The sequence below is a fragment of the Thamnophis sirtalis genome, unplaced genomic scaffold (genome assembly GCF_051295495.1).
Source record: "Thamnophis sirtalis isolate CommonGarterSnake01/CBP01778 unplaced genomic scaffold, rThaSir2_p1.2 scaffold_13, whole genome shotgun sequence".
NCBI classification, from domain to species: Eukaryota; Metazoa; Chordata; class Lepidosauria; order Squamata; family Natricidae; genus Thamnophis; species Thamnophis sirtalis.
The window spans coordinates 10,350,114-10,373,360 of NW_028261393.1; the positions used below are offsets into that span (position 1 = coordinate 10,350,114).

The 23,247-nt window shown below is 45.4% G+C and overlaps 4 protein-coding genes across 4 annotated transcripts; all 4 read left to right on the forward strand.

Annotated features, from left to right (window-relative positions):
• Window positions 1-238: 238 nt before the first annotated feature.
• Window positions 239-1,749, forward strand: LOC148043038 (zonadhesin-like). The gene is made up of 2 exons (XM_087728006.1): window positions 239-311; window positions 1,010-1,749. The coding sequence occupies exons 1-2, from the start codon at window positions 239-241 to the stop codon at window positions 1,747-1,749; spliced, it is 813 nt and encodes a 270-aa protein (XP_087584132.1).
• Window positions 1,750-2,502: 753 nt separating this feature from the next.
• On the forward strand, window positions 2,503-4,527 carry LOC148043039 (zonadhesin-like). The gene is made up of 2 exons (XM_087728007.1): window positions 2,503-2,511; window positions 3,841-4,527. The coding sequence occupies exons 1-2, from the start codon at window positions 2,503-2,505 to the stop codon at window positions 4,525-4,527; spliced, it is 696 nt and encodes a 231-aa protein (XP_087584133.1).
• Window positions 4,528-4,872: 345 nt separating this feature from the next.
• Window positions 4,873-11,159, forward strand: LOC148043040 (zonadhesin-like). The gene is made up of 4 exons (XM_087728008.1): window positions 4,873-4,876; window positions 6,546-6,619; window positions 9,476-9,868; window positions 10,869-11,159. Exons 1-4 carry the CDS (start codon window positions 4,873-4,875, stop codon window positions 11,157-11,159), a joined length of 762 nt encoding a protein of 253 aa, XP_087584134.1.
• A 4,933-nt stretch (window positions 11,160-16,092) lies between these two features.
• LOC148043041 (alpha-tectorin-like) lies at window positions 16,093-22,762 on the forward strand. The gene is made up of 4 exons (XM_087728009.1): window positions 16,093-16,642; window positions 18,114-18,715; window positions 20,786-21,350; window positions 22,512-22,762. Exons 1-4 carry the CDS (start codon window positions 16,093-16,095, stop codon window positions 22,721-22,723), a joined length of 1,929 nt encoding a protein of 642 aa, XP_087584135.1. The 3' UTR covers window positions 22,724-22,762.
• The last annotated feature ends 485 nt before the right edge of the window (window positions 22,763-23,247 follow it).

Consider the following 23,247-nt stretch of genomic DNA (forward strand, 5'->3'; position numbering starts at 1 on the left):
AATAGACAGGGTAATGGTCAAAACGAAAAGTTTTCTTGTGGGAACCAAGGTCATCTCAACAGGTGGCAGTTGAAGGGGGAGAGGAATGACCAAGTAGCCGGCCAGCTACTTTCACTGGACACTGTGACTGGTGACATCTAGGAGGGGGAAACTTTTACTCTTTTAATTAGGGAAAAACCACAGGAACTTTTAGAGTTGGTTTTCCACCAGCTGTGCTGATATAATGTATCCAATAAACATGTTCTTTGAGGAATCTACCTGCCTGAGAGTTTTGCTTTTGGTGGACACATTATTCGGCATGCTGACGTTGAGTCAGTCACCAGGACCAGCTGTTTAATCTTCCAAACTTTTGGATTTGTGCTTGAGTCTGAAAACACACCAATCAACCAACAGGAAGGTACCCAGTGGTGGGATTCAAATAATTTAACAACCAGTTCTCTGCCCTAATGACCATCTGGGTAGGTGGGGCTCGGTGGTCATGTGACTGGGTGGGCATGGACAACTCAAGGTCACTCACGTCGATGGGCACTTCGCCTTAGCTGTTACAATGTAGTAAGGGTTAACCGGAGAGGCAGTTTCTGTAAGCAGGTCAATAAAGATTAGGCTAGAAGCAACACCAGAATGTTTCCTTCCTGCCTTCCTTACAGGATTAGCTCTGTAAAGTGGGAAAAAAAGGAGATTTCTTCCAACAATCGGTTCTCTGAACTACTTAGAAAGTTACCAACCGGTTCTCTCGAATCGGTGCGAACTGGCTGAATCCCACCACTGAAGGTACCACATAAATACGAATAGCCCAAAGCACATATTCCAGTAGGGAGAAGTTCCCTGAAGATGGGCTCCAGCACAAGTTCAAAAGCTCGGAAGACCAAACCTCTGGTCTCAGCGACCAACGCAGATTTGATCTTGCAAAAAAAAATTTCATTACTCTTCCTACTCCTTTGTCCCCATTATATTAATTCCAAAATCTGTCTTTGGCATTAAAACAAACCATTCAATCTTTTGCATTTAGAGTTGACTTGCCCGGAGAACAGCCGTTACGTCTTTTGCGGTTCTCCCTGCCCTGCCTCTTGCACCCAACCCACTGGACCTCCAAACTGTTTCCAGAACACGTGCGTAGAAGGATGCGAGTGTGAAGCGGGGTTTGTGCTGAGTGGCACGGACTGCGTGCCGTGGGAACGGTGTGGCTGCACCTACAACGGACGGTATTACTTGAAAGGGGAAACCTTCTTCCTGGAAGGAGAAAACTGTAAAAAAAAGTATCGGTGTGATGGCGCCATCTCTGCCATTGAAGCTGATGGGTCCTTCTGCGGCCTGGAACAATTCTGTGGCACTCAGAAGGGAGTGTATGGTTGCCACACGTTGGCAGATGGCACATGTCAAATTTCTGGATTTCTTCACTACACCACCTTTGACGGACAACCGTACAGCTTCCAGGGCACCTCTATGTACGTCTTGGTGGAACTGTGCCCAATGTCCAAGATTTTACCCTCTTTCAGAGTTGAAGTGAAGAATGAGAAGACACCTAACAGGCTTTTCCCTGAGATATCAATGGTATTGGTTCTAGTGGACAACACCCAGATATATCTGCAGAGAGGGCACCATGGGAGGGCCTTGGTAAGCACCATTTTACCTATTTGTGATCTCAAAGGATGGGGTGGTTTCAAGCATGTTTTTCATTTATTGTTGTATTCCAAGCGGACACGTATTTTAAAAACAAGAGTGTTAAAAACATCCTCCTTTAGCCTCTGAGAGGGTAACCCAAGGACCATAGGATTTATTCCTTTATAAGTCTGAGGTTTGAGCTTTAATTTTAGAGGAGAAATATCTCCGTCACTTCCAGCTTTGGAGGGCTATATGGGAAACTCTGATATTGAAAAGTCTAGCAAAAAAAAAAAGTAAATAAGTTTATATTGCAATTCTATATATACCTTTGTCAAAGAAATGTCCACTGATAAAATAGAAATTACATCTTTAGTTCCATAACATCGTGTTTTGACAATGACATTGCACAATAATATGAATTACTTGGATTCTTCCAATCATATGAATTGGCAAGAAAGAAAGAAAATATCCTTCAAGCATGTTTCTGAGTTTTCTCTCTAAAAATGTGTTCAGGAAGGGTGTCTTCTTATTCTCTTAATATTAATGTCATATGTGGTAGCATTATTGGAACTAATAAAGTTTTCCCCCCTCTCCATGATCTCAGGAGAACTGTCTATTCATGGTTCCTGTTTTAATTTATGTTCCTTTGAGAGAACATCTGCCACTTTTGGTTCTCCACTATTTAACTCTATGCTTCCTTGTTATTTTTGCCACGCATGTAATATCCATTGATGTTGCAGACAGAGTACATTTTGAAAGGTTTTCTCCTTCAGTTCAACTGCCATTACTTTTCATTAGGTGCCACAGCTTATTTTGACTAGAGCCATCATAGTAGGACAATCCTCTGCATGTCCACTTCAGGGCTTATGGGTCCACACTGTTTTGGAGTAAAGATCTATCATGAATGAGGTTGAGGGCCACTGGGGGGGGGGGGCTGTGAACCCTAAGCCTTCAGAATCTCCAATATGCCACCATATTTGGAACGTGTTTATAATAGTAGATCTTTAAATTGTAAATAAGCTTAAAGGAGATGTGCAAAAAGGCCTCTGAATCTTCATCCCTGAATCTATCTTTATCTATAAATGTTCCCTAATCAATGTAAGGATCTCCTCCTCCTCCTCTTCCTCCTCCCTCCCTCCCTCCTTCCCCCCCCTCTTTCTCTCTCACACACACACACGCACAAATACATGTCAGGGTTAGCCTCTGCAACTCCTGATGCCTTGACACAATCTTAGGAGTATCTAAATTCCTTCTTTCTAAACTCCTTTAGTGTCCCACAGAGTCAGTTTCCTAGCAATATCTGATCACTGTTTTTCTTTCCCATCATGCCCCATATTGGCCCTGCACCAGAAATTACAGGGAATTAAAATATTGGCTTTGTACAATTGACTGCGATCATCCAGTTCTGAGTCAGGAAAAAAAAAAGTTAAGTATCCAGAGTAGGCATCATCGGATGTTGGCATGAATAATTCAGTTGCAAAGGTCTTGAAGTCTTTAGGGTCATATTTCCTGCAAGTTAATAGCAATTAGGGTGTGTTCACCATGAAGCAAAGGAAGGTGTCATCATTGGCAAATGGTAATTGAGAAGAAGATGAGTTCTAATAGCAATAGCACTTAGACTTATATACCGCTTCATAGTTCTTTACTGCCCTCTCTAAGCAGTTTACAGAGTCAGCATGTTATCCCCAATGATCTGGCTCCTCATTTTATTGACCCTGGAAAGATGGAAGGCTGAGTCAACCTTGAGCCGGTCAGGATCAAACTCCTGACAGTGGGCAGAGTTATCAGAGAGCTGAGGTGGCGCAGTGGTTAAATGCAGCACTGCAGGCTACTTCAGCTGACTGCAGTTCTGCAGTTCGGCTGTTCAAATCTCACCGGCTCAGGGTTGACTCAGCCTTCCATCCTTCCGAGGTGGGTGAAATGAGGACCCGGATTGTTGTTGGGGGCGATATGCTGACTCTGTAAACCGCTTAGAGAGGGCTGAAAGCCCTATGAAGCGGTATATAAGTCTAACTGCTATTGCTATCTTGCAATACCGCATTCTAATCACTTTGCCATCTTTCTTCTTCTTCTTCTTCTTCTTCTTCTTCTTCTTCTTCTTCTTCTTCTTCTTCTTCTTCTTCTTCCTCTTTCTCCTCCTCCTCCTCCTCCTCCTCCTCCTCCTCCTTCTTCTTCTTCTTCTTCTTCTTCTTCTTCTTCTTCTTCTTCTTCTTCTTCTCCTTCTCCTTCTTCATATAGATCAATGGTATAGCTGTGCGCCTTCCTGTCCATTTGAAAACCCAGAAGATTGCCATTTATCAACATGGATTTTATGTTGTTTTAACAACTGACTTTGGTTTAACCGTGAGTTATGACCTGGCACACAGCCTCTTTGTAACCCTTTCTCCTAAATACCAAGGGCAAGTATGTGGGATGTGTGGGAATTTCAAGAGAGCCAACGACGGCAATTCTAACGTGCAAATCAGCTCCGGAGCAAAACACCCCTTGAACCTTGCCAGCTTCTGGAGTTCATCCGCGATCACAGGTAGCTTCGTGCCTCCTAGATTTGTTAAGGAACATCTCATCCAGTCTAAATCCCTGTGCTGGATCATCCAGAATGCTGATGGGCCGTTTGCTTCTTGCCATTCTCTGGTCGATCCCGAACCCTATTTCACAAATTGCATTTTGGATGTTTATGCGTCCGCTGGAGATCCAAAGGTCTTGTGCCTTTCCATACAGACATATGTAGCAGCCTGCCAGAGAGCCAATGTCACCCTCAGGCCTTGGAGAATTGGATCATTTTGTGGTAAGTCAATTAACAAAGTCATGAACACTTCTAGGACATTATCTAATATTTGGTTTATGAATAGGTGTGCGCGTGTAATACATTCACCAAACTTTAAGGTTAAAGAAAAGTCAAGCAAATGCATTCCCATAACATCATAGGTGGTATTCAGCCGGTTCGGACCGGATCATCTGAACCGGTAGCAGAAATCGCAGGTAGCCCCCCCCCCATTCCGGCTCTATGCCATCCTATTTAGGCACATTTTTGAGGGCGGGTGCATGCATGGAAGGCACGTGCGTGAGTAAAGCTCATGTGCAGAAGGCTGAGCGCCTGCGCGCAAGGGGCGTGCATGTGAAGGGAGCATGAACGTGCGCGGCAAACCAGGGGTATCAAAATTTAAAACCCGCGACTGGGTAACATGCTAAATTTGGTTACTGCAAATATTGGCTAGTTTGTTAGTGTGTGATGCGAAGCCAGCCTGTATCGTTCGCTTATGGTTCAAGATAATGGGTGAGCCCAGAAAATGGATTAATTAAAATAAAAACATGTTTAAAAAAAGAGAGGGGAGGAAAGGGAAGAAGAGGGGAAGGGTAGAGGAGAGAAAGGGGAAGGAGAGAAGGGAAAGGAGAGAAGGAGAGAAGAAAGGAGGGAAGGAAGGAGGGAAGGAAGGAGAGAAGGAAGGGGGGAAGGAAGGAGGGAAGGAAGGAGGAAAGGAAGGAGAGAAGGAGAGAAGAAAGGAGGGAAGGAAGGGGGGAAGGAAGGAGGGAAGGAAGGAGAGAAGGAGAGAAGAAAGGAGGGAAGGAAGGAGGGAAGGAAGGAGAGAAGGAGAGAAGAAAGGAGGGAAGGAAGGAGGGAAGGAAGGAGGGAAGGAGAGAAGGAGAGAAGAAAGGAGGCAGGGAAGGGGGAAGGAGGGAGGGAAGGAAGGAGGGAAGGAAGGAGAGAAGGAGAGAAGAAAGGAGGGAAGGAAGGAAGAAGAAGTAGGATTGTTGTAAGATAAGATGGGTTTATGGGATGGTAAGAAAGCAATTTCAAGTATATTGTTAACTGTGGGGGAGAAAAATTGTTACAAATACATATTATTAATAACAGTTATGAGATCATATAATTGCGAATGTATATATGAGAAATAAAAAATTTTAAAAATTAAAAAAAACATGTTTAAAAACAATACAGTTAATCAGCAATTTACCTAGGAGCTTTGGAAATCAAATCCATAGCTTTGGTGTGGAGTGCTGGCATTTTTGAAGGCTCCAGTTTGAAGCTTTCTTTTATGATATCCAAGGGAAGAGAATGACTGGTTGATTGGATGAAGAGAATATTCTAGGAAAAAAACTTCCTCCCGAGCAGACTTGGAAATACTATAACATTTTGCTGCAACCTTGATCATTTTTACATATTTAATATGAGTTATTTGGAATGTTTTCCAGAAAAGAACTGTATTAGATTTATGGCTTTTTCGTACGCAAAGGAAGAGCTAAATAAAGGCCACTATCAGGCCTGCAGTCATATTCCTTTTAGTATCTTTGGCCTGCCACACTCTCTCTTATTTTACTATGCTGTTTCATTAGTGGGGAATTGGGAGGGGGGGATAGTAAGGAGTAGAATGTGTTGTTGTCAAAATAAAACATTCCTTTCTAGAAGCCCAAGGTCATTCATTGTCTCTGCACCTCTGCATCTGACCAGAACTAGATGGATGGAAATGCCAGTGTGGCAGAAGAAGATTGGACCATGTGATGGACTTGTGGGTGTGGGGACCAGATCATGAACTTTCAACTGGGTGGAAACCCAGGAAGCTTTCAGATTCGGGTTTTCCACAGATGTACCAACATGTCTGTCTTATTAAATTGGAACTTTGATGAAGGTTTTGTCTTGAACTCTGATGTAATTCTGGATGATATTTGGAACGCTGACAGCCACATCATTGTTGTTTAAAATAAAACCCACAAAAATGCATCAAATAGCATCACCCCTGGTTTTGAAAGACTGTCTTCTCCTGGATAGCATCACCAGCAAAATTACTGATTCCCCCCCCCCCCACTTTCTCTCTTTAAAGATCCAGATTGCCCAGCCAACAGCCATTATGAACTCTGCCAGCCACCCTGCCAGGGTTTTTGTGCTGGGGCCACATTTATGCATCTCTGCAACCCCCTATGCGCTGAAGGATGCGTCTGTGATGCAGGATACTTATGGAGTGGGAACAAGTGCATTCGGCAAGAGCAGTGCGGCTGCGAACACAATGGCCGTTATTACAATGTAAGTCAAGTTCTCCTTTTGAACCAAAGGTCAGTGTGGTGAAATGGGGAAGGTTAAGAGACCCAGATACTACAGGTAGTTCTTGTCTTATGACCACAACTGAACCCAGAATTTCTGTTGCTAAGCAAGACAGTTGTTAAGTGAATCGCGGCACTTGTTAAGTGAAGTCATATGGTTGCTAAGTGAACCTGGCTTCCCCACTGACTCTTCTTGTCAGAGGGGTGCAAGAAATGATTACAGGACTCCAGGACACTGCCACCATCATAAATACATACGTACATACATATTACATGCCAGTTGCCAAGCCCGCAAATTTTGATCATGAAACCATAGGGATATTGCCCGGGGTTCGCTGCTGGGGGTTCGCAAGGGTTCGGGAGAACCTCTAGCTAAGATTCTGTGCAGTTTGGGGAACTCCCAAATCCCACTCCTGGCTGGCCACACCCACCCTGCCCCTCCCATCCCCAGAGTCCCCAGGTGGCCAGTTTTGGATGCAGGGCTCGGGGAGGCTCAGGGAAGGCAAAAATCGGGCCTACCAGAAGTTCGGGAAGGCTGAAAATGAGCCCATTTCTGGCCACCAGAGGGCCTCCGGAGCCTGGGGTTGTTTTCGCCCTCCCGGAGGCTCGAAGAAAGCCTCTGGAGCCCCGGGAGCAATAGCAATAGCAGTAGACTTATATACCGCTTCATAGGCCTTTCAGGCCTCTCTAAGCGGTTTACAGAGAGTCAGCATATTGCCCCCAACAATCTGGGTCCTCATTTTACCCACCTCGGAAGGATGGAAGGCTGAGTCAACCCTGAGCCGGTGAGATTTGAACCGCTGACCTGCTGATCTAGCAGTAGCCTGCAGTGCTGCATTTAACCACTGCGCCACCTTGGTAACCCCCCTGCCGTGGGGTAGGAGACCAACTAGGCCATGCCCACCATGGCTACACCCACCCAACAACTGGGCAGAGAACCCCTTGCTAAAAAAATTTGAAGCCCACCTATGGATATTGCAATGGTTGTAAGTATGATAAATGGTCCTAAATCATGTTTTTCAGTGCCATTGTAACTTTAAATGGCCAATAAATGAATGGTTGTAAGTGGAGAACTATCTGTAGTTCAGATAGAACTAGATACCAGATACCAGATCCACTTGGTAGTTCTCCAAGTGGATCTGTAGTAGTCCACTTCAACAGTTGGAGCTCAGTCATGACTTTGGACCCACCTGTCAGGCCTGCAGTTATATCCCTTTTAGGATCTTTGGCCTGCCACACTCTCTTATTTCATTATGCTGTTTCATTAGTGTAGTAGTTGGGAGGGGGGAATAGAAAGGAGTAGAATTGTGGAATGTGTTGTTGTCATTCTTTTCTAGAAGCCCAAGGTCATCTTTTGTCTCCACGCCTCTGCACCTGACCGGAAGCAGCTGGGTGGAGATGCCAGCGTGGAAGAAGAGGATTGGATCATATGATGGATTTGTGGGTATGGGGACAATATCATGAACTTTCAACTGGGTGGGAATTGTAATTTCCAGAATTGGGATTCCACAGATGTGCTAAGATGTCTGATTTGTTAAATTGGAACTTTAAGGATCATTTTGCCTTGGACTTTGATTTAATTCTACATGATACTTGGAACGCTGACACCATCATTCTCTCTCAACCCAAAGCCAGTATGGTGTAATGGGGAAGGTGCTGGAATAGAAGACACAGGTTCTCGTCCCCCCGTCAGCCTTAAAAGTTTGGTGATTGATTTAAACCAATGCTTTCTCTTTCAGCCCAGCCTGCCTCACAGGGGGCTGTTATAGCAATAGCACTTAGACTTATATACCGCTTCACAGTGCTTTACAGCCCTCGCTAAGTGGTTTACAGAGTCAGCCTCTTGCTCCCAACAACCTGAGTCCTCATTTTACCTACCTCGGAAGGATGGAAGGCTGAGTCAACCTGGAGCCTGATGGGACTCAAACTGCCAAACTTCAGGCAGTCAGCAGAAGTAGCCTGCAGTACTGTACTCTAACCACTACGCCACCAGAGCTGATAGAGATAAAATGAAGGGAGAGTTGTAGAGATAAAATCACAGAGTTATAGAGATAAAATGAAGGGAGATCTTGAATACACACATTAAAATCATTTAAGAGCCTGATCTTAAGTACTTAAATCTCATGGGATCTGAAATGGTTCCCAAGAAAGAGTTCCCAAACTTCTCACAGGTCTTTTTCAAATTAGGAAACATGAGCAGCTACCGACGGTGATGAAAAGAGGTACTGTAGAGCCCAAAACAAGAGCAGAGTCAGGGGCAGCATTCTAAGATCAAACATATAAAAAAGAATAAATCTAGTTATGCAGATTAAACAAAGCCTATTGTCAGCGCTCCAAATATCATCCAAAATTAAATCAAAGTCCAAGGCAGAACTTTCCTCAAACTTCCAATTTATTAAGAGAGACATGTTGGCACATCTGTGGAAACCCGAATCTGAAAACTTCCTGGGGTTCCCACCCAGTTGAAAGTTCATGATCTTGTCCCCACACCCACAAGTCCATCACATGGTCCAATCTTCCACTGCCACGCTGGCATTTCCACCCATCCACTTCTGGTCAGGTGCAGAGACAAAGAAAGACCTTGAGCTTCTAGAAAGGAATGTTTTATTTTGACAACAACACATTCTACTCCTTACTCTCCCCTCTCCCAATTCCCCACTAATGAAACAGCATAGTAAAATAAGAGAGAGTGTGGTAGGCCAAAGATCCTAAAAGGAATATGACTGCAGGCCTGACACCTATTTTGCAAAGGTAGGGAACTGATCTGAATAAGATGGGCAGATTGGGGCATCGTGTTCAAGTCTCGTCTTGATTAATTCACTGCTGATTTACTCCTCAGGTTGGAGATCTTCTCTGGCTTTCCAATTGCACAAAAAGGTGCAGCTGTGAGAATTCGTCAGCCTTTCACTGCGTCCGAGCCAGTTGCAATCCTGGCCAGCAATGTGCAGTTCAGGATGGAAAGCTGGGCTGTAAGAATCAGCTGACTTCTTGCACAATTTCTGGAGACCCTCACTACTTCACATTTGATGGGGCCGTAGCCCATTTCCAGGGCAGTTGTGCTTATGAGATCTCGAAGACACCCAACTCCTCCTTGGATTTCTCCTTCCGGGTTGTGGCTACTAATAAGAATTTCCGGAATCCCCGAGTATCTTTTATTTACCGAGTGGACATTTGGCTTAGCTTCAAGCAGTTCAGTTCTCACGTTGTTTTGGAACGAGGAAAAGCTGTGAAGGTGAGGACAACTTCTCGATCCATATCACAAAAAGTGGCATTGGGGTGGGGAGGGGAAGCGTATAATAAACCACTCTCTTGGCCTTCCGAAAAGCCACTAAAACCTGGCTATTCCGGCAGGCCTGGGGCTGTGATTCATGAATGAGGTCCAGCCCCACTCAGATGAAGTGTATGGTGTGCTGTTTTTAAACTGTTTCTTTTTAAACTGTTTCTTTTTATTTCAACTCCCTTTTTTAACCTGCTTCTGTAAGCCGCCCGGCTTAGCTTCAGGGATTGGGCGGCATATAAATTTTATTAAAGTTAAAGTAAAAGTTAAACCAACATAATCAATGACCCTTTAGAAAATATGGGATGATGATGTTGAGAAGATGTTGAGAAAGGTTTTAAGGTGGCGCAGTGGTTAGAGTGCAGCACTGCAGACTACTTCAGCTGACTGCAGTTCTTCAGTTCGACTGTTCATATCTCACCGGCTCAGGGTTGACTCAGCCTTCCATCCTTCCGAGGTGGGTAAAATGAGGACCCGGATTGTTGGGGGCAATATGCTGACTCTGTAAACCGCTTAGAGAGGGCTGAAAGTCTAACTGCTATTGCTAACTGCTACCCTGTGTCTTCAAATTCATATGAATTGGTCTTTTGACTTCAATCTTTCCCAGCATTAGGCTCTTCTCCAGTGAGTTCTTCCTTCTCATTAGGTGGCCAAAGTATTTGAGTTTCAGGATCTGGCCTTCTCAAGAGCAGTCAGGGTTGATCTCCTTTAGGACTGATCGGTTTGATCGCCTTGCAGTCCAAGGGACTCGCAGGAGTCTTCTCCAGCACCATAGTTCAAAGGCCTCAATTCTTTGGTGTTCAGCCTTTCTTATGGTCTAACCTTCACAGCCATACATTGCAACTGGGAAAACCATAGCCTAGATGGTACACACTTTTGTCGGCAGGGTGATGTCTCTGCTTTTTTATTACAATTGACTGCTTATACCTAATTTGGAGTTCCACTATATTTTTAGGTTGATGGGAGACCAATTGCGTTGCCAGCAAAACTAGAGCACTTAGCCAACATCACTAAAAGAAGCCAGATGGTAACCGTAAGAACCCATCCTAGTTTGGAAATCCAGTACAATGGCCGCCATGCTTTGTTTGTTCGTGTGGGTCCTGAATATTGGGGGAAGCTGAGTGGGATGTGCGGGAATTTCAACGGCTATCGTGAGGATGACAAAGTCTTGCCTGATGGGGAAAATGCTAAAAATGATGCTGAATTTGGAAATGCTTGGATGTCCGACATCAGTCCCCCAAAGTAAGTTGATTTATAATTGACTAGTTGATAACCCGCCGTTGCCCGTGTATTTATTTATAGGGGGAAAATGTCCAACCAAACGTAATTTCTAATGTGGGGTTATCCCCCTTGTCACAGGGAGCCTCCTTGTGGAGTACTGTGAAGCTGTACCATGGCAACTCCACTGCACTGTACAGTAGAAGCCAGTACAGCAATACAGCACAACAAGCTGTTTCTTAACAGAGCACACACACACACAAGGGGTGTTAGGGGTGTCTTACCCACACAGTGCTTTTCTCCAGAGAGTAAGTCATCTGTGTACCAAGTTTGGTTGAAATTGCTTAAGAGTTATGCTGGAACACACACACACACACACACACACACACACACACACACACACACACACACACACATCTTTATCCTTTATGTTTATTGTCAACCATGGAGCCATCTTTGAGTGTCTTCAGGGTTGCCACAGTGAGGCTGACTGGAACTATGGGAAACGGAGGTGGGAGTAGAGATAGCTGAGAGGAATATGTAGCCAAAATAACATTCTTTCTTCTAGGAACCAAGCAATGGTGGGATTCAGTCAGTTCACATGTATTCGGGAGAAATGGTTGTTAACTTCCTAAGCAGTTTGGAGAACTGGTTGTTGGAAGAAATCTCCTTTTGTTTTTTTCCCCACTTTACAGGGCTAATCCTGTAAGGAAGGCAGGAAGGAAACATTCTGGTGTAAAAAGATATTATCTATGAAAGAGCTGGTGCCATGCCATTAACGCCCAATATAACGTCTGTTATATAACATAATGAGCTTTGTCTTGCCTTTCAGATGCACCAATGATACGGGTGCTCTTGCACCCTGCACAAATCACTTAGAATTGGAGCAAAAGTGTGCAATCCTCACAGATCAATCTGGGCCTTTCTCAGAGTGCCACTGGCACGAGGAACCTGACCCGTATTACAATTCCTGCATTTTTGATCTCTGCCAGTATGGACAAGGCCACGACATGCTGTGTGCGGCTATCGAAACCTATGAGGAGATGTGCCAGAGTCTCGGGGTGCAGGTGCTCAGCTGGAGGGAAGAGCTGGGATGTGGTGAGCAAGGCGCCTTTTTCCTTTTGGTCCCTCAAAATGTCCTGCTATGAAAATGTGCTCTTTTTCTTTTCAGTTTTGAAGTATGAAAAGTTTCAGAGATGCAATGTTGGGCTGTCTTGTGTTTCCTTTGGAGGTTACTAGGAAATATAAGTAACCTTCAGTGGTAGGTTCCGCATCCCGTTGCAAGCGGTACAGTGCCATGGGGCTGGGTGCCCACCATGTGCATGTGTGCATGCTTACCTACTGCCCGCGATACTCCAGCTGCTTGGCAGAGTATCACGTAAGCGGCATACGCTCCAGGCGCGTGCACAGATGCCCTGATCGGTTCCACCACAAAACTGCGGCCGACTAAAGCGCGCTCGACAAAACCGCGTACCTGACGTCATCACACCGCGACGAAAACAGCACGCTGTGAGCGGTAAAGCTAAAATTAACGCCTAAACCTAAACCTAACCCCCCCAAACCTAACCCTAAACCTAACCCTAAACCTAACCCTAAACCTAACCCTAAACCTAACCCTTAACCTAACCCTAAACCTAACCCTAAACCTAACCCTTAACCTAACCCTTAACCTAACGCTAAACCTAACACTAACCCTTAACCTAACCCTAACCCTAACACTAACGCTTAACATAACCCTAAACCTAAACCTAACTCTTAACCTAACCCTAACCCTAACCCTAACCCTTAACTTTACGTGAATCGGCTTACTTTAAAAGCGCTTTTTAAAGCGCCCTTTTTTCTCCGCGGTCGTTGTTGTCGCGCTGCTGATGATGTCAGTGACGCGCTTTAATCGGGCGCGCTTTAGTGGACCGCGGTTTTGTCGTGCCACGGCCCTGATCGACTCAAATATCGGTAAGGAGATCAGGCAGGTGGGCGGGCCCTCCGGAGTACCATACCAGAAGGGTACCTGGTGCTCCCAGCAGGCACCAGTACTCCCGTACCAGAGCGTACCGGTTGTATACCACCACTGGTAATCTTCAACTTAAAACCATTCATTTAGTGACTGTTTAAGTTACAAAAGCAGTGAAAAAGGTGACTTAGAAATAAAATAACAGAGTTGGAAGGGACCTTGGAGGTCTTCTAATCCAGCCCCCTGCTTAGGCAGGAAGCCCTACACCACTTCAGACAAATGGTTATTAGGCACATTTTTTCACACTTAGGACTGTTGCAGGATCCTCATAGTCATGCGATCAGAATTTGGACACTTGGCAACTGACTCATATTTATGACGGTTGCAGTGTCCCAGGCTCATGCAATCCCATTTTGTGACCTTCTGACAAACCAAGTAAATGAGGAAGCCAAATTCACTTACCAAACTGTGTTATTAACATATAGCAATAGCAATAGCAGTTAGACTTATATACCGCTTCATAGGGCTTTTCAGCCCTCTCTAAGCGGTTTACAGAGTCAGCATATTGCCCCCACAGTCTGGGTCCTCATTTCACCCACCTCGGAAGGATGGAAGGCTGAGTCAACCTTGAGCCGGTGAGATTTAAACCGCCGAACTGCAGAACTGCAGTCAGCTGAAGTGGCCTGCAGTACTGCACTCTAATCACTGCGCCACCTCGGCTCATATGCAGGGATTCACTTAACAATGGTGGCAAGAAAGGTCATAAATTGGGGCAAAATTCACTTAACAACTGTCTGACTTAGCAACAGATTTTGGGCTCAATTTTGGTTGTAAGTCAAAGACTACTTGTAACTATGAATTGTTTTATTAATATCCATGTTCAGCTTTCTATTAAGAATAGTTCCAGTTAAAGGTAAAGGTAAAGGTTTCCTTGCATATGCGTGCTAGTCATTCCTGACTCTAGAGGGCAGTGTTCATCTCTGTTTCTAAGCCGAAGAGCCAGCACTGTCCGAAGACATCTCTGTGGTCATGTGGCCGGCATGGCTAAACGCCAAAGACACACAGAATGCTGTTCCCTTCCCATCAAAGGTGGTTCCTATTTTTCTACTTGCATTTTTACATGCTTTCAAACTGCTAGGTTGGCAGAAGCTGGGACAAGTAACGGGGGCTCACTCCGTTATGTGGCACCAGGGATTCGAACCGCTGAACTGCCAACCTTTTGATCGACAAGCTCAAGCAACTGAGCCACCACATCCCTTAATTCCAGCTATGGATATATTTATTTACAAATATCCAGAATGAGCAGGGATGGATGGACAGATCCCCAATTCATGGTTTGGTTTTCCACACCGAAGATTTACAGAGCCCTGTTTTAACCGCTTGTTCTCTTTTTCTCTTAGCTATTACCTGCCCACCCAATGCTTACTACGATTTCTGTGGCACAGCCTGCCCGCTCACTTGCGCCAACTACACTGCTCTCATTGAATGCCCCACAACGTGCATCGCAGGATGCACCTGTCTGGAGGGCCACGTCCTGAATGAAGGCGCATGCATTCCCCTGGGACAGTGCGGCTGTCGGCACAACGGCCGTGACTATCAGCTGGGAGAAGAGATGGTCCTGCCAGACACTTGCAGCAAAAGGTGTTCTTGCAAACAACCTGGCCGCCCTTTGGAGTGCCAGGAGCTTACCTGTGGGCCTCGGGAGATATGCAAAACCGTGAGTGGCATTTGGGACTGTTATCCTGTGTCGTACGGGACTGTGTGGGTATTTGGCTACTTTCACGTTATCACGTTCAGTGGGGCGGCCTTGAGCTATCAAGGACCATGTACATACATCCTCACCCAATATTGTGGACCTCCCGGAAAGCTACCTGCATTCACCATCCGCATAGTAAATGGGCACAGATATTCCATTGCAGCATCTTGGACTAGGCAACTTACGCTGGATGTCTACGGAGAACACATCGCTGTAAAAGAAGGACAGGAAGGCAAAGTGCAGGTAAGAAAGGCTTTCTGCAAACTCCTGGTAGCAGTAGCAAGAACACTTAGACTTATATACCGCTTTACAGTGATTTACAGCCCACCCTAAGCAGTTTACAAAGTCGGCATATTGCCCCCAACAATTTGGGTCCTCATTTTACCCACCTCGGAAGGATGGAAGCCTGAGTCTTCCTTCAGCTGGTGAGAATCGAACTGCCACACTGCAGACAGTCGGCAGTCAGCAGAAGTAGCCTGCAGTACTGCATTCTAACCACTGCGCCACCATGGCCCAGTACAGGGGAGGGTTCCTGTCAGCATTACTACTGTTTCGGGGCGCAAAAAATCCTCAATATATTATTTACACATACATAAAAGGAAAATGTCTAATGTCATCTCTTTTGTGCTTGATTACCTATCTATTTTTAAAATATTAATCCAATTCACAACAATAGTATTAGTAATCTCTATCACATTCATCCTCATATTGTTCAAACATACATAAACAAAAATGGCCTAACTCCTCATCTTTGTCTCTATCTTCATCTGTATCTGTCTTGTTCAATCTAAACATTGAGAGACCGCCTTGAGAGACCGCCTGCTGCCAATGACCTCCCAAAGACCCATTAGATCACACAGGGTTGGCCTCCTCCGGGTTCCGTCTACCAGCCTACGACCAGGGGGGAGGGCCTTCTCTGTGGCAGCTCCGGCCCTTTGGAACGAACTCCCCGCAGAGATTCGGACCCTCACCTCTCTCCAGGCCTTCCAAAAAGCCGTTAAAACCTGGCTGTGTCGGCAGGCCTGGGGTTGATGAGCTCCCTTCCCCTTTCGACTTGTGTAGCTGTTGGCTTTTTTAAATGCTTGTCTTGTACTTTTGTGTTCCCTTTCCCCCTTTGAGTTGTTTGCCGCCCTGAGTCCCGCTGGGAATAGGGCGGCATATAAATAAAACAAATCTCAATCTCAATCTCATTTCTTTATTATATATGAACAAATTTGACTAGATATCATTTATATCAAGGTCAATGGCCTATGGATGAATCTGCCTGTTATCCTGGCTTCTGGGAAGCTCCATGCCTATTACAGTGGATCGTCCGTCATCGTTCAAACTGAGTTTGGTCTCTCGATCTCCTACGACTGGTCTTCCTATGTGTTCGTTTCTGTTCCCGAGACTTATTCTGGTTTCCTCTGTGGTCTGGGTGGACATTTCATTGAGAACCATCATCAGGACTTCAGGACTCCCAACAGTTCTATAGTTCACGATAGAAGCATTTTTGGCAGCAATTGGAAGGAAATTGATTCCCCTTCCTTTTGCGCAGTGGTGGACGATTCAGCCATCTGCAATGAAACTCAACTAGCCCTCTTCAGATCCCAGAATTACTGCGGGGTGATCAGCGATAGAGATGGGCCGTTTAAAGAATGTGGCAACCTTACGGGTTTTCAAAACCACGTTGAAAACTGCGTCATGGACCTTTGCGCACATCAGGGGGCTCGCAAGACACTGTGTGAAGCTCTCCAAAGCTATGCTTGGCAATGCCAGGTTCGCGGCATCAATATTCAGCCTTGGAGGGAAATGACGGAGTGCGGTAAGGGAATGTAATTGAGTTGAATATAACTGAGTTTACGGAATATAATTTCAACTGTTCTTGTTTTCTTTCTTTTTTATATAAGTTTTTTCAATTTTCATACAAATAACCACATGTACAGTATACCATTGCATCATAACCAAACACTATTATGCATTATTCAATATTATATTAATTCCTCTTACCATCAACCCCCCAACAACTATCATTTGCTCTTCTGCTTTCCATACATACACCATATTTATACCCTGGACTCCTCTCCCTGTCTCCTCCTCCCTACCTCATTTCTTCCTTCTATCATCCTTCTCTTCTCTACTTCCCCTTCCTCTCTCCTTCTCCTTTCTCCTCTTTCCACTCCTTCTTTCTCTCCTCCTCTTTCCCCACCTCTACCCTCACTCCTAACCCCTCTCTTCAAGGGTGGGTTTCTCGCCCCATTCCAACTGGTTCGGTTGGAACGGGGCCGGTGGCGTCCTCGTGCACGCGCACAGTGCACGCATGCGTACTAGCGTCTGTGCGATGCTCCAGCTGCTCCTGGAGGATCGCGCAGGCGCTGTATGCGTCCTGCGCATGCGTGGAAGTGCAGAACTCATCAAAACCGGGTAAGAAACGCGTGTGGGCTGGTTTGCCGACCAACCGGTTCGCGGGGACCGCAGCAAACCGCCTGAAACCCACCCCTGCCTCTCTTCCTCCTCTTATCTCCCTTCTCTCCTCCACTCTCTTCATCTCGCTTGTATGGTGTATTTCAGCATCTGAGCAGGCTCCATTTGATGTTGATGGTGTTAGTAATTTCATTTCAACAAACTCTTCTTGTTTTCTTGTTAGGCAGCCTGCATACCTAGGCAGACAGTTACTCTGCATCAGGGGTGTCAAACTCGATTCCATTCAGGGCCGCATCAGGGTTGTGTTTGACCTTGGGAGCGGGGCATGGTCAGGGGGGCATGACTACCATGACATCATTTATGCCAGAGGGGAGCTTGTGATGGCCCAAGCACTCTGTCAGTGGAAACAGACTCCTGAGCTCCGTTTTCGGTTGGGACACCTTCCTGCAACCCTCTGCCACTGAAAATGGAGCTGGGGGGCATGTTTTTGCTAGCAGTGGCACCACAGACTGGTCACTTGGTATTTCCAGGGCAGCTCCACAGGCCAGATCTAAGCACCCCGCGGGCCGGATCCAGGCCCTGGGCCTTGAGTTTGACACCCCTGCTCTACCTCATATACTGATAATGACTTATCTTTGGCCAATGACAAAGTCCAGAAGATGGCTTCATTCTGGCAATCTAAAGTTTGATCCAGACCCAGAAGAAGGAGAAATTGCTCCACATGTACATTTTTAATCTGCATGTAAATTCAACCTTTGGAAGACCAGAGGTTCTCTCCATGTGCGTTAAATCTATATTATTTTCTTTTGCATAAAGAATTTTCTGGCTCATTTCTTTGGGATTGGATTAAATGGCATGCATATGTCTTTCAGAGCTGACCTGCCCACCAAATAGTTATTACGAGCTTTGTGGCTCCCCCTGCCCCGCCTCTTGCACCCAACCTGCTGGACCTCCAAGTTGCTTCCAGAGCACGTGCGTAGAAGGATGCCAGTGTGAAGCAGGGTTTGTGCTGAGTGGCATCGATTGTGTGCCGTGGGAACCGTGTGGCTGCAGCTACAACGAACGGTATTACTTGAAAGGGGAAACCTTCTTCCTGGAAGCAGAAAGTTGTCGAAAAAGGTATCACTGTGATGGCGCTATCTCTGTCATGGAAGCTGATGGGTCCTTCTGCAGCCCGGAACAATTCTGTGGTACTCGGAAGGGAGTATTTGGCTGCCACAACTTGCCAGATGGCATCTGTCAAGTTTCTAAGTTTCTCCACTATACCACCTTTGACGGGCAGCAGTATAACTTCCAAGGTAACTCCACGTATGTCTTGGTGGAACTGTGCCCAACGTCCAAGACTTCACCTTTCAGGGTTGAGGTGAAGAACGAGAAGCTGCCCAACAGCCCTTTATCTGTGCTGTCCAAGGTTATTGTATCAGTGAACGATACTCAGATATACCTGAAGAGGGAAGATCGAGGAACAGTCAAGGTAAATAAAGTTAAGATCAACACCTGTTCTAGGGAATTGCTTTGTTCTTTGTCAAATGAGCCAGTGGATAAACTCAAGTCTTTCTTAACCTGAGCCGAGGTGGTGCAGGGGTTAGGGGTGCAGTACTGCAGGCCACTTCAGCTGACTGTTATCTGCAGTTCAGCGGTTCTAATCTCACCGGCTCAAGGTTGACTCAGCCTTCCATCCTTCCGAGGTGGGTGAAATGAGGACCCAGACTGTGGGGGCAATATGCTGACTCTGTAAACCGCTTAGAGAGGGCTGAAAACCCTATGAAGCGGTATATAAGTCTAACTGCTATTGCTATTGCTATTGATGTTCTTCAGATGATATGAGCAGGGGTGGAATTGAAAACTGTTAACAACTGGTTCTCTACCCGGTTGCTGGCTGGGTGTGGCCATGTGGGCATGGCTTATTCAGCCTCCTGCACCATGGCGGCAGAGGGGGGGGGGGAAAGGTGTTTTCACTTTCCCCAGGTTCCAGAGTCTTTCTTCAAGTCTCCAAGAGGGCAAAAATGTCCTCCACTGGGATCCAGAGGCCCTGTGGAGGCTGGAAAGAGACCCGTTTCTGGACTTCCAAGAGGCCCAGGCTTCAAAGGATTTCTTTGAGGCTCTGGGAGGGCGAAAATGGCCTCCTTGGGCTTTGGAGGCCCTCTGGAGACCAAAAACAGGTCTGTATTTGGACAAGTATTTCTGTTAGGCCCATTTTTTGATCTCCCCAGGTTCCGAAGGCTTTTTTCGAGCTTCTGGGAGGGCAAAAACGCCTCACCCGGGCTCCAGAGACCCTCTAGGCTTTTTTCCGGACTTCTGGGAGGCCCATTTTTCACCCTTCCAGAACCTCCACATAGGCCCTACACTTACCTGGCTTGATGAATGGGCTGCGTGGAGACTCCTGGGAGGGGAGGGGCAAGTCCTTGCAACTACTGGTTCAGCAAACTGGATGTAAAATTAACATTCGGTTTGCCCGAACCGGTGCGAACCGGCCAAATCCCACCTCTGGATATGAGACTGTGTCAGTATATAAGAATTTATGTGCTGGAATAGCCATAACAACAAGTCAGCCAATGGGAACTGTTTGGTGACTAAGAGACAGGATCTGTTGTGAGCCATGTGAGACAGCTAGGAGCCTGGGCGTGGCTTAGCTTAACTGTCCTGTGCATTAATAAGAGTTCATTTGTTCTTGCAAGACTGCACTGCTTCTGATTCAGCTTCTGGTTCTGGTTCTGGCTTCTAACTTCTTGTCTTTGTACTTGCTACCACGTTGCAAAAGCTGCCTGGGTATTGTATACATGCATCATGTTTTATATTATTGTATATAACCGTGATCCGACAAATGCGCGCACAACAAAAGTGCGCCAACAAAACCGTGGCGCTAAAACTGTGATGTCATCAACGCGACGTCATTAACATGGCGACAACAGCGCACCGACAGAAGCGCAATTTAAGTTAAGGTAAGGGTTAGGGTTAGGGTTAGGGTTAGGGTTAGGGTTAGGGTTAGGGTTAGGGTTAGGGTTAGGGTTAGGGTTAGGGTTAGGGTTAGGTTTAGGGTTAGGTTTAGGTTTAGGTTTAGGGTTAGGTTTAGGTTTAGGGTTACGGTTAGGGTTAGGGTTAGGTTTACAGCGCGCTTCTGTCACCGCGCTTCAGCGCTCATTCGTCGGTGCGCTTTAGAACTCGCGGTTTTGTCACTGCGGTTTAGTCGAGCGCGCTTTTGTCGTTCGCCCTTTTGTCGGTGAGCCGTATGTAACAAGTTTCTTCTATAAATGAATCCTGCTAAATTATTTGCTTATGTGCTGGATGAAAGCTGCAAACTCCAGCAAATTACAGTTTGGAGATGCTAGGAATTGCAATTCCACTGCAGTGACACATCAGCTTCTGACACAACACATCTGTTGTTTCTCTTCAACAATCTCTTCTTCCTTAGCTGCTTTGGCAGGCTGACACCAATTAATTAGATTCCGAAGCCCCAGTTAATTTTATGTGATTTATTTTTGTGGCGCTACTTGAGTTTTCTACTGGTGGCAATAAATGGTCTTTGTTCTCATCTTTCACACAGATTGATGGAGTGATAGCAAACCTTCCGGTTCAAATCCAGGCTTTAGGAATCACCATGTATCAACACGGCTTTTATACCGTTTTAAAAACAGAGTTTGGTTTAATAGTGAATTATGACCCGGGTCACAATCTCTTTGTGACGCTTTCCCCTGAATATCGGGGCCTGACTTGTGGACTATGTGGGAACTTCAATGAACTCATGGAGGATGACTTTAGGATGAGAAATGGCTCAGCTACAGAGGACATACTGGATTTTGTCCTGAACTGGACATCAGAAACCAATCTTGCCGATACTGGCGAATCGGTTGCCTTTATCCCCGTGTTGGAACAAGGAGAAGACCTCACTCGTTTTAAATCTCTGTGCTGGATCATCCAGGATCCAGATGGGCCATTCGCTTCTTGCCATCTCCAGGTTGATCCACTGTCCTTCTTCGCAGGCTGCATTTTCGACCTTCATGCCTCCTCTGGAGACCAAAGCACCCTATGCCACTCTGTTCAGATATATGTTGCAGTTTGTCAGAGAGCCAATGTCACCATCTCACCTTGGAGGAGAGGAGACTTCTGTGGTAGGTGAAGAATAGGCATTTCTATTTTTAAACTTAACTTCGATGAGTTTCCATTCAATGCTTCTTCTCCTGCCTTCAAGTGCTTTGGGGAATAATTTGACTCCTTTAGTTTTGTTTTTGTTTTTTTCCCCAAATCTTGCTTACTCCTTCTGAAAGCTTGTGGAATTCCCTCTTTTTTTTAAAAAAAAACAACATTTTGTTTTGTGGGAAGTTATCATCCAGCCCTCTCCCAGAAAAAATGAAATATCCTAGGAAATATTGAAAAGGCAGAATATTCCTTTGGATGTGAAAAGAAAGAAAACATGTTTTAAAAGACAAGTAATAGTTGCCTGTAGCTTCCTGCCCATCCCCACTGTTAATGGGCCATTAAGACGGCCAAACTAGTCCACTTTACATAATAAAGACTTCACCAGCAGCTACAGGAAAGCATGATAATATTGGCCCTTTACTCAACTGACCACATGGCCTCTGAGAACTCATCCATACCTGGATTCAAAACACAGCCTAGAGAGTAGCCTCTGCATGGCCCCATGGGAGTCTGACAACCAATCAGAATACATTTGTTACACAGGAACAGGAAACAGGTGGGACTAAACAGGTTATAAAAAGCCTAGCAAGCCCCTCCCTCAGCCCTTCTCTTCTTCTCCACCAACATTGAAGCAGATGATCACCTTTTCTGTTCAGGGCTCAAGCCATGTGGCCCTGTCCAACAATAAGCCTTCTTTCCAAGCAGCCTTCATGTCTCCAGTGTCTTTTCCCCCACTTGGAGCTGAACCCAGAAGGACATTTCTTTATCAGTTTATACAAACTTCACATCTTTGCAACACATTACAATTCTTTTACATATCTGTTGTGATTCTTTTATCTGTATAAATAAGCCTTTTATAACTTTATATTTATGTGCATTTATATTATTTCATACATCTTTTTTCTTCATTCTATATATAACATTCTATATAGTCTACGCATAGCAACCTTTACTACGTTTGAGTCGTTTTTGTATCCATTTCCTATTATTTATTTGCTACAGTATTTCTATCTTTTCATCATTTTCCGGTTTTGTAGTTGTTTATTAATTTGTTGGTCTCTCTTCCTTTCTTTTTTGCTTTCCTGCTTTCCCCCCTCGTTTTAATGGTACCCAGTTTCTCATGTCTTGAACAGGCTTTGATTGCCAGACCAATAGCCACTATGAACTCTGTGGGGTTCCCTGCCAGGATGTCTGCTCACATGTTTGGGTCAAGCTTCATTGCCTTCCCACGTGCTCTGAAGGATGCTTCTGTGACCACGGGCATTCACACAGCGGGGACAGTTGCATTCCAGAACAGCAGTGTGGCTGCATATACAACGGGCTGAATTATAAGGTAAAATCCTAGATCCTGAGCAGGCGACACCATGTAATATTGGGTGGCTGCCATGGCATACTGTCTCTCCTGAACTTTCCTTAGTTTTGACGTAGAACTCTAATATCCTCCAGCTATGGTCTACAAAGAAGCTATTTTGGGGTTACCACGATAGCTATCCTTCCCATGGATATTCTATTACAGGGGTGTCAAATTCAATTTCATTGAGGTCCACAACAGGGTTGTGTTTGAGCTTGGGGGCCCAGGGTGGGCATGGCCAGCTTGACATCACTTGTGTTTGGGGGGTGGCTGTGGGGCCCGAGTGAACCGCAAGCAAAAACAGGCTCCCGAGCTCTGTTTTCATTTTTTTTAAATTGAAAAGACAGTCCCATATCAGGATAACAATTACAAATAAAGCAAAGCCAAAGATAAATCAATAGTAAATCTTAACATACGAGCTAATAACTATAACGGTACTATATTAATAGTAATTACATTAATACGACCAAAAGAAAAAGAAAAGAAGGAGAGCTTTAACCAAACTTCTACTTACATTA